General features: G+C 33.5%; 1 protein-coding gene across 1 annotated transcript in view; it reads left to right on the top strand.

Moving 5' to 3' along the window:
• The window catches only part of LOC142331937 (nose resistant to fluoxetine protein 6-like), a 67,058-nt gene that overhangs the window by 703 nt on the left and 54,117 nt on the right, over positions 1-12,238 (top strand). The window contains exon 2 of the mRNA XM_075377990.1: positions 9,612-9,779. Within this exon, the coding sequence (XP_075234105.1) occupies positions 9,612-9,779 (168 nt within the window). The remainder of the gene's footprint in view (positions 1-9,611; positions 9,780-12,238) is intronic.

Genomic DNA, 12,238 nt, shown 5'->3' on the forward strand with positions numbered 1-12,238 from the left:
TTATAAAATATTCTGCATTATTTTAATGTGTTTTAAATTGTTTTTCAGATGAAAAATGTATAAATGATACTCAATTTTAAAAAAAGGAGTAATATTACAGAACATATTTCTTGAATTAATAATTTATCAGTTTGATTGATAATATAAAGAATATTTAATATCGGTATGAAAAAAATGTATATATGTAAAAGATAATTGCCGATTTTTATCTGACTGTATCCATAAGAGGTGGTAATGTATTTAATTAATGTTTGTTTGTTCCCTTCTGTAGCTTTACTGATCCAACCAATTACAACCAAATTTTGGGTCTTCTATCTGGAAGTAACTGAGCTATCTTGATTGTCTTATCTAGAAGGAGGGCAATATACTGAGGAACAAAATTAAAAAGTTACAGCATTTTCAAATTATAAACTGGTAATTCCATGAAACAAAACAGAAACACCTTTTGGCTTTTGTGACTTTTTTTAAAAATTCATCGTTTTTAGATAAAATTGAAAAATGTGCTCTACAAAAGGAAGCAGGAATGTGTCGTGGCTATTATACACCTACCTAGAAAAATTATGAAAAATGAACAAAAAATAGTTAAATAAGTTTTTCTTTGTTTTCTTCCAGGCATTTTTTCAGGATACATCCTGACCCTCGTAGAGGAAGATACTGACTTTGTGACGAACCCGGTCGTCACATCCCCCTCAGTTTCTAGCCCTGATGGGCTTTACCGGAGGTCGTCTTTTCGACTCTCTAACCCTCTAAACTTGATAACGCAATACAGTCATCGGTTTGGCCTCTGTCAGAATGCCACCGATGCAAATATCTTGACAGACATTTCCGCCAGTGTATTTACACAACCTACTATCACCTTTGTATGGCCTCTTCCAATCATGACCACCTATCATAACTTACAACCCTCGTCTATAAAATTTACCGATTTGCGGAAGTGTGATCCCTGTGTTTTCTTCTAACACCGAAGGTTTCAAAAACTCTTCCTTTATCTAACTGCAATTAGACTATGCACTCAGATCATTGCTTGATTGAGTTTTTAAAAACCAAAACTACTATCCTCATACCAAGAAACCAAGTATTGATCGCATCGTTGTTCTATAATAGAAATTTAATAAGCCCCTAATAAAAACATACCCTATCTCTCTCTACTCTGATCCGCTTTCTGGAGCGAGGTCAATGCCTACACCTTCCACTCCGCAGCTCCATCATAGAGTTCTCTACACATTCATCTTATCCTAACAGCGAATATCTCAGTTAACTGGAGCTCGATGCCGAAACGCCTATATTCGCGAAGTAAGCCTCCAGGCGGAACCCTAGAAATCCGAGTTACTATTCTATCTATACATCTATAACACCATCAGACCCCCTCAGCCATCTTCCGAATGGCTAAGAATCTATGAAAGTCAGCAACTGTGTCCAATTCCCTTTCGGTTTTCCAATTAGTTTGTAGATCAAAACCACAATTGATCCTCGCAAGCTCTCTGTTTACGTACGTTCAGATTCTTATCTGGGGCAGACATTAAAAGACACGGCACACATAATCAGAGGCTTTACACTACGGACCTAAGCCTGAATTAACCAAACCAAATCTGGCCAACCTATCTCGAAAAAGCATGTCCAAAAAAAAATGTGTAATACGCCGATAGGGAGAAATACACGTAATTACCTGTACACTTCTCACATCAGAGAGTAAGTTAGTTTGTGATGAAAAAATGTAATATTACGTCTACATTTTATGTTGTATTCGGGTGCCTGTTAGTTTTAACAAAGCGGGGAGGCCATTAAAGTCAACATTTTATATAGCTTACACAGGCACCCGACTAAAAACTTAAATGTAGAAGTACTATTAAATCGCAAATGGCTGACTAACTTAATCATACTGAAAAGAAATAAAAATAAACTTGTTTAACAATTTTTTTGTTCATTTTTCATAATTATTCTTGGTAGTAATCGGATTTCTTGTTTTTTACTCATTATTTTTTTTCTAGTAAGCTAGTTTCTTGTATTGTAAAAACTAATCTATTTAAAGTTAATATTTTTAAAGGTTTTCTTTTAGGTGTAAATATGCATGGAATATGATTTTAAATATTGTTTATCCATCAAGAAATTACTGATAAAACTACGGTAAAAATAATGAAAAGAGTAATTACGATTGATAATGTTATTAAAAAAATATTTACCCATACTTACATAAAAACTGTATTTTAACTTTATAATTAAGAAACAAAATATAAATGTTATTTATATTTTGTTTTGCACGCAAAAGCACACACGCGCACACAACAAACACACACACACACACACACACACACACACACACACACACACACATCCATGTAATAAAGGGAAATATGAAGAAAAATATTTTGAAATTTTATTATATTGAGAAATTTAGAAGGAAAGGAAAATAATTTGGGAACGAGTAAACCTTGAAGTAAGGAAATAGTTCATCCAAACATATGTCCGAAAACGCTTTGTTATCCAGTTAACATAAGCAAATTTCACCTAGATTTCAGTTCCCCCTCGATGAAATGGGGACATACTGAAACTTTTAAGGCGTTATATAAAGAATAAACTTGATGATCTCCTATGTTTTTGACCTCTCTCTCACTCTCTCTCTCTCACTCTCTCTCTCTCTCTCTCTCTCTCTCTCTCACTCACTCTCTCTCTTTCTGTTAGGCCTCTGTAACCACCCTATGAGATTACTTGAGAGGATGAATGTGGATGATATGTATGAATGTAAATGAAGTGTAGTCTTGTACAGTCTCAGGTCGACCAATCCTGAGCTGTGTAGTTAATTGAAATCTAACCACCGAAGAGCACCGGTATCTACGATCTAGTATTCAAATCCGTATAAAAGTAACTTGCCTTTACTAGGGTTTGAACTTTACAACACTCGACCTCGAAATTATCTGATTTACGATGACGAGTTTATCAGTAGACCAACCCGATGAGTATGTTTTTTGACCTGAAACATTATAATAAAACAGGTCCCAAAGCTGTATATATCCTGTAGTTTTCATGATATCCAAAGAAAATAAAAAAAATTCGCGAAGGAAAACAGGTTTTTGTTTTTAGGTTTGAAGTACAATAAGTTTCTTAAACGACTAATAAGTGCGAAAATTCTATTTACAAAACTTGTAAAGAATTTAATTCTAAGAAATCTGGTATGAAAAATAAAAAAAATAAACTTTTATTAAAAACAAACACATCAAACCTTAACAGAAAAATGTTGTTGTAAATGTTAAAAGCAGTTGTTTTTAAGTGGTAAATATTTCGAATGCGTATTACTTAAGCAATAATTATATTTTGAATGGAAATTGTACAGAAACGTTTTATAAGTTATTTTCTTTCGTTTACTTTGTTTTAACGTTATATTTGTGAGACCATATTATTTATTATTATTCTTTTTTATTTGTTAAAAATATTTTTTTTCAACATATATAAATAAACATAATATTTATAAAAGTTAAAATGGGAAATTACAGTAAAAACATTATTGGCATGAAATAATTGTTTGTACAATTATTTCATGCCAATAATGTGATATAATTATAATAATGTAATAATTTTAATACTAGAAATTTGTTATTTCGTGATGTACTGATGAGTTAAATAAACAAATAAATATTTAAGTATTTAATTTTAAACAATATAGTTGAATAGATAGATATTAACAATATAATATTTTAAAAATAATAACAAATTAAATTTTAATAATTTACATGAATATTTGAAGTATTCATTTTATATTACCACAATATATATTAAGTTAATCATTTTTCTTCAATTTCCTTAATTGACATTTTATAATTTTCTTTTTTCAGGTTACATTTTTTTTAATTTTCTAATGTGTACGTTGCAATCACATGCATACGATCATACATATATGACGTAAATGAGGTGTAATCTTGTACGCATTCAGACCGACCATTCCTGAGACATGTGGTTAAATGAACCCCAATCAAAAAGTACACCGTTATTCACAGTTCAGTAGCCAAATCCGTATAAAAGCAATTAACCTTTACTAGTATTTGAAATTCCGTACCTTCGATATCAAAAATCAGCTATTATATATCAGGTATTCGATGGCTAGTTAACCACTTGATCACCCGGAGGCTAGAATTAAGAATAAAAATAAAATAATAACTATATTTTATGTTTAAATTAATTGATTGAATCAGGCTACTTTTCTTATATCTGTACAGCAGTTATATTTTTATCCAGTTATATATTTTGAAGTTTAAATTTCGTTTATTATTTTTTTTAATGTGCTAAGGATTCACACATTAAATTAATAATTTTCTTAAACTTATCTTCTGTAAGATTATTTTTATAAATTATATGTATACACACACATATATATATATATATTAGTTAGTATATCTAAAATAAAAGAAATATGAAATGCTAAACACAACTGAAACGTAACTGCAACTTATATTTTTTACTTATGTGAATGTTTACTGATGTACGTTAAAACAATAGGATTTAAAGTATATAAGAAATAGTTTAATTTTATAATATAAATTATAACTTTTATATTTTCTTTCTTTATATTATAAACGTAGTATAATATTGTCAAAATTTGTGAAACATTATGATAAAACTTTAGAACAAACAGATAACGGAATATTTAGCATGCATATTTTAATGTGATTTATTTCCAGACGAATTTCTCAGCAAAGAGGAGCGACACAACGACAGAGAGGACACGGCCCACACCTTGCCGAAGATTCGAGGATGAAGAGGACCCGGCCAGCACCTCGACGAATACTACAGGACTTAGCCCACACCCGAGCGAACATTCCGGGACGGTTAAGACTCGGTCCACACCCGAGCAAAATCACCAAGAAGACAAGGTTCATACCCGAGCGAAGCGTTCAGGACGAAAAGGACCCGGCACACACCTCGACGATGAATCCAGGACACGGCCCACACTCGAGCGGACACACCAGGACGGTTTAAGACTTGGTTCACATCCGAGCTAAGAATCCGTTGGTTTGTCTGGCATTTCTCACACCACCACCCCATTCGGTTGCCCTAAAGCAACAGACCGAATGACCATACCGCAAACGACTAGTGTTCCTCAAAACGGTTCAGCGACCAATATCATAATTAGCTCCTAGAGCGTACCTAACCGCGTGATGCCCTACACCACTCGCTTTCGGGCCCATCGCTGAATTGCCATATATTACTAAAATGGGTAGGCGCACCCCGTCTACATAATAAAATATATGATCTGTCAATAAATTAAAATTTATTCTGTCAAGGACAGCAAGGTTATTTATTTGATATTTATATAATTAATTATTGACTTTTCAGTGCATTTTTATATTTGTTAATATATTATATTTTTTTGTTTAAAATTCTCAATTTGATTTAATTCTTATTTTTTACTTTTTAGAGGGTTTTTCTAATTTGTTTCCTTTTTTTATTAATGTTAATATTAATATTAGTTAAATAAAAGCTTTTTTAAAAAATAATTTTTTATATGTAATCAAATATATTTTTGTAATTTTTTTAAGATTAAAAAAAATGTAAAAATATTTATTTTTACACATCGAAGTTACATACGTGTACCAAATTTCAATCATTTTCATACGATAGTTCATGAGAAATGAAAATTTTCAACTAAATGCGTGAATTTAGCGTAGGGACAGCGCGTGGGGGGCGTGGGGGTGGGTCATATCAAATTCCGACACCGTAGTGATGTATTGTCATCGAAGATACATTTTTTTTTTTTTTTGTCTTCAGTCATTTGACTGGTTTGATGCAGCTCTCCAAGATTCCCTATCTAGTGCTAGTCGTTTCATTTCAGTATACCCTCTACATCCTACATCCCCAACAATTTGTTTTACATACTCCAAACGTGGCCTGCCTACACAATTTTTCCCTTCTACCTGTCCTTCCAATATTAAAGCGACTATTCCAGGATGCCTTAGTATGTGGCCTATAAGTCTGTTTCTTCTTTTAACTATATTTTTCCAAATGCTACTTTCTTCATCTACTTGCCGCAATACCTCTTCATTTGTCACTTTATCCACCCATCTGATTTTTAACATTCTCCTATAGCACCACATTTCAAAAGCTTCTAATCTTTTCTTCTCAGATACTCCGATTGTCCAAGTTTCACATCCATATAAAGCGACACTCCAAACATACACTTTCAAAAATCTTTTCCTGACATTTAAATTCATTTTTGATGTAAACAAATTATATTTCTTACTGAAGGCTCGTTTAGCTTGTGCTATTCGGCATTTTATATCGCTCCTGCTTCGTCCATCTTTAGTAATTTTACTTCCCAAATAACAAAATTCTTCTACCTCCATAATCTTTTCTCCTCCTATTTTCACATTCAGTGGTCCATCTTTGTTATTTCTACTACATTTCATTACTTTTGTTTTGTTCTTGTTTATTTTCATGCGATAGTTTTTGCGTAGGACTTCATCTATGCCGTTCATTGTTTCTTCTAAATCCTTTTTACTCTCGGCTAGAATTACTATATCATCAGCAAATCGTAGCATCTTTATCTTTTCACCTTGTACTGTTACTCCGAATCTAAATTGTTCTTTAACATCATTAACTGCTAGTTCCATGTAAAGATTAAAAAGTAACGGCGATAGGGAACATCCTTGTCGGACTCCCTTTCTTATTAGGGCTTCTTTCTTATGTTCTTCAATTGTTATTGTTGCTGTTTGGTTCCTGTACATGTTAGCAATTGTTCTTCTATCTCTGTATTTGAAACCTAATTTTTTTAAAATGCTGAACATTTTATTCCAGTCTACGTTATCGAAAGCCTTTTCTAGGTCTATAAACGCCAAGTATGTCGGTTTGTTTTTCTTTAATCTTCCTTCTACTATTAATCTGAGGCCTAAAATTGCTTCCCTTGTCCCTATACTTTTCCTGAAACCAAATTGGTCTTCTCCTAACACTTCTTCCACTCTCCTCTCAATTCTTCTGTATAAAATTCTAGTTAAGATTTTTGAAGATACATACGTGTACCAAATTTCATTGATTTTCATACGATAGATCAAAAGGTATAGCAGTTGCAAGATTTGATTATTCCTAAAGCGAGTTAAATAAAAGCTTTTAAAAATGTTACACATTTTGAAGAAATTTCTTTCAGCAGTTGTTTTTTCATCGCTCTTACTTTTATTCGCTGCATCTGAAGACCAACCTTTTGTTACAAATTTCAAACAATTTTTGATTTGAAACGTTATTCCACGCGTTGACGGTATTGAAAATTTGCCTGTTTGATTGAGTATTCCAAAGCTGTTCTAAATTAAAACTCGTATCACGAAAAATAAAATTTAGAAAAAATATTTTCCGTTAATTACGCTATAAATTTTCGATCATTCCCTGATCCATGGGCTGAATCAGAGTGGTCGTATTTTCAGGAATTAAGACTCATTTAATTACTGCATCAGCAGTAGCGGCTCGCGTCTGGGGCACTGTGGAACTGCAGCACCTCATATTTACGTTAAGCACCTATTATTTACTGCAGCACCACGTATCGTACTACGTTAACCAACGCACGCAAACCTAGTTCACACTAGTTCATTTTTTTTTTTTTAAATAAAAAATAAAAAAAATTTTATTCCCTATGATTCCAATAGTAAAGTATATTCTAAACAAGTTAACTTGTATCATTCCGTTTCGGGTATGTATATAAACAAAGTTGATAACCTTCGTTGAGAATAAGCAACATTGAAATATTGTTAAATAATCTATCATCAATTTTTATTGACAAAAACTGGTTTGAATAATTTCAAAAATTTTATATTCATGGAGTAGTATAATAATATTATTAAAATTTTAAAATATAAAAATACGTCACACTTATTTTTATTTATATATATGTTAATGAATCATTGTTTTAAATAATAAAAATTATTTTTCAATTTTTATTAATCAATTAATTAGGTTAACTTTGTTTTAAGAAAATTTCGAATGATGGTACAGATGTATATTTTTTCCCCTACGCCGGGCCCGCAATTAAGCATAGAACAGCGTAGGGGGAATCCTTTCTACTATAACAGCCCTTCCCACCTACCGGATGGCAGGTCAGGCTGCCGGTCTGATCTTTATTTTCTATTATATTAAAAAGCAACCCATTAGAGTACCCTACTTCCTGTGTAGTTTTTTAGCATCCACATCTCTCCAGTTAACCCAGTTGAGGTTTGGTTCACTGCAACCGCTTGCGGGGAAAATTCCAATTAATTTATTACCCAACATGACATGTATATTATTATATAGATGCAGCAGATAATTCGAATTGTTAAACAATAAAATGTAAAAGTAAAAAATTGTACCCGGTTAAAATCTAATAATAGTATTATTTACGAACAATATCATTAACTAATAAGCTTTCTTGTTGTAAAAAACAAATAAGAAAATTTATCTATGAAAACTTTGAAAGAAAAATTTTAAAAAGAAAATAATTTTCCTTTTATTTTAATTATTTTATTCCTAATATATACGCTGGAATCTATTCAACTTATAAACAATAAGAAACCCCATATCCAAATAATATGAGGATGACATACAGAATGATTGATAAAATTGAATGTAAAAAACTTTCAAGGCATGTTCTACTGGTGAAAATAAAAAAAAAGATTCATATAAACATAAATTGAAAAACACTTCGTTTATGAATATCGGCTGACGAAGATTTCGCCCTAATTTCTGCGTGTCCGGTAAAATTAAGTCAGATTGTAATTCTTGACTGGTTTTAATAAATAAACCAGATAGGTCTTTTTTTTTGTTTTCAGTCATTTGACTAGTTTGATGCAGCTCTCCAAGATTCCCTATCTAGTGCTAGTCGTTTCATTTCAGTATACCCTCTACATCCTACATCCCTAACAATTTGTTTTACATATTCCAAACGTGGCCTGCCTACACAATTTTTCCCTTCTACCTGTCCTTCCAATATTAAAGCGACTATTCCAGGATGCCTTAGTATGTGGCCTATAAGTCTGTCTCTTCTTTTAACTATATTTTTCCAAATGCTTCTTTCTTCATCTATTTGCCGCAATACCTCTTCATTTGTCACTTTATCCACCCATCTGATTTTTAACATTCTGCTATAGCACCGCATTTCAAAAGCTTCTAATCTTTTCTTCTCAGATACTCCGATTGTCCAAGTTTCACTTCCATATAAAGCGACACTCCAAACATACACTTTCAAAAATCCAGATAGGTCAGGAGCTACAATTCCTTATTAATTTGTGTTACAAATAATTTTGGTAAATTGTTAGAAAGAATGTTAGAGGCGAGATTGCGGGCCTATATTGAAGAAAGAAGTGGTATTAGCCAGTGACAATTTGGATTTCGATCAGGGAAATCAGCGACGGATGAAGGAGGTGATGAAATTTGTTGATAACGCGGCAAAGGGCACGTGGCACACACGCCGAATTCCTGTAGTCATAATAGTGGATGTAAAAAATGCTTCTAATTCGCTGAGGTGGGAAACTAAAATTCGAAATGATGAAGATAAGCATACCGCCATAACTCAGACGAATGATACAGAGATACTTACAAGAAAGATTTTTGGGATACCGAATAGGTAGTAGTGAGATTGAATTTTAAGTGTCAAGTGGGGTGTTCAGGGCTCAGTTTTGGGACCCATTTTATGGAATCATAAATTATATGGGATTTTGCGCTTAGAATACTCAGAAGAAGTGCAAGTAATAGCTTTTTCTGATGATCTTGCACTAGTAGTCATTGCAAAGAAGGAGGAAGAGGTAGCGAGAGTAGAAAATGAAGCGCTAAATATGGTAAATAGATGGATGAGAACTAGAGGACTCCGGCTCTCGCACGAAAAAACGGTTGCGATCTCTATGACGGGAAGACAAATTATAAAGCATATTCCGTTTGTGACTGAGAAAGGCCCGGTCCAGTTCGTTAGAATTACAAATTATTGGGGATGTGGCTAGACCACAGAAGAGCCTTTACTTTTCATATAAAGGAGGTTCGTACTAAAGTTAAACCAGTGGTACAAAGTTTAAATAGAGTATTAAGAACAATTACTGGACCGCGGGTTTCAATTAGGAAAGTGTTCTCACATGTGGTGAATTATATATTGTTATACGGTGTTACAGTGTGGCACAGGATTCTGAGAAGTGACAGAAATAAGAGATTCTTAGAGGGAGTACAAGGAAAAATAGCGTTACGAATAGCATGTGCCTATTCGTCGGTGTTGACTGAAGCATTGTTTGTAATTACTGGGGTGTTACCTATACAGCAGATGGCTCGAGCTAGGGTAAAAATTTATGAAGGGATGAATAAGGAAGACGCGTAACATGAGTTAATAGAAGAGTGGCATACAAAGTGGTTCACCTCACGAAAAGGCGATGGACCCGGCATTTAATAGGTGAGATCGGGCCGGGTATCGGAAGGGGATTTAGTGGGCTGAATTATTGGTTCGCTCAATTCCTGACCGGCCACAACTCATTCCGTGCCTACCTATTCGGAAGACACAAGGTAGATAATCCGGAGTGCCAATATTGTGGTCAGAGGGACACAGCTGAACATGTTTTTTTCCAATGCGTTTGATGGAAAAGAGAAAGAAAAAGATGAATGGTGATTACTGGTCAGATAGACGTAGGCATTGTTATTGGAGTAATGCTAATAGACAGTGATAAATTCTCCGCGGTGTCCATCTTTGTATACACAGTGCTGCATAGGAAGGTGCAGGATGCAAGGGGATGAAAGACAGCCTCTCGTGGAACTGCCGTTTGTCTATGTTTTCACAGATTTTTGGGCGGTGGTGTTAAAGCGGGGAGAATCCGGTAACCCCTGAGCAAGTGAGAAGAGTAGTACCAGTATTCCAACTGAGGTGTCCAGTGATATACAAGTACGTGATTACTCAACTGTGAGTACAGTTGCAGTTGTAGATCGTAATGCAGTAGTCAGAAGTGTAATCAAACATCTGAGCGGAGGGTGGAGGACAGACTTCAGTGGAGCCATCGTCTGTCCGTGCTTGCGTGGGTGGGCGGCGGTGATGAAGTTGTGGGACTCCTAAGCCTCTCTGCTTTGGTAACCCCGGGGTTCTGTTATACTTAACTGCAAAACTGGCCCCGGGTGATGAGGAACGGTGAAGTAAGAGTTTTAATCGGTAGGGCGCGAGTACACATAGGTTCTTAATAACATCTAGCCGAACCCATGCGAATCCGACACTCCCCCACTGGTGGGGGAGTGTCAGTGGGGGAGTAAGTAAATGGTATTTCTCCGCAACACCGATAAAAAAAAAGATTATAATTCTTGAGACCCAAATTAACGAGTAAATCTAATGGTTTTATCCACTGACCCACCGGGTTGGTCTACTGGTGAACTCGTCATCGCAAATCAGCTGATTTCGAAGTTGAGAGTTCTAAGGTTCAAATTCCAGTAAAAAGCAGTTAGTTTTATACGGATTTGAATACTAGGTCATGAATACCGGTGTTCTTTGATGGTTGGGTCTCAATAAACCACATATCTTAGGAATGATCGACCTGAGACTATACAAGACGACACTTCATTTACATGTATACATACCATCCTCTGAAGAAATACCTTACTGGTTATGGAGGCTAAACAGAAAAAGAAGTTTTATGCAAAATCTGACTTGAAAAATTAAAAAAAAATAGGTCCCAAAACACTATTTTTAGTATTTTTGAAAAATCTGGGGTAAAAGATAAAAGACTGGGGTGTTTACACGATTTTATGTGAAATATATCTGAAATCCTAAAACATAATTGGTATAGGACCCTTCTTCGTAACCGTACGGAAGACTTTAAGGTTCGTAAACCATAATAAACACTTTTATTAATTCTAAATCTATAACTATAAGTAGTTTATAATCTAAATTTATTAATTAATAAATCTTAGTTAATGTATGCTATTTTGAAACAAAATTTCAAAATTTATTTCTTCTTGAACTTTTTGGAATCATGTTGTAACTGACTTAGTCCAGTTTTTTTCCTAGAGACATGCCTTTTTTTTATTCTAAAATTATCACAGTCAGTAGTATTTAACTTAACTTTGCTAATTCTACATAAACGAAATTTAAGAAAAAAAATTACGGTAATAAGTTTTAAATTTTATTATATGTATTATTTTTAACAAATTATTTATAATATATAATATAAATTTTAATATTTTAAATATTATAATTAATATAATTATATTTTATAAATAATTTTTATGATATATATTCGTTTTACTATCTAGTGTTTTATACGAACAAGTCGAACTT

This window comes from Lycorma delicatula, chromosome 11 (genome assembly GCF_047948215.1).
Source record: "Lycorma delicatula isolate Av1 chromosome 11, ASM4794821v1, whole genome shotgun sequence".
Lineage (NCBI taxonomy): Eukaryota > Metazoa > Arthropoda > Insecta > Hemiptera > Fulgoridae > Lycorma > Lycorma delicatula.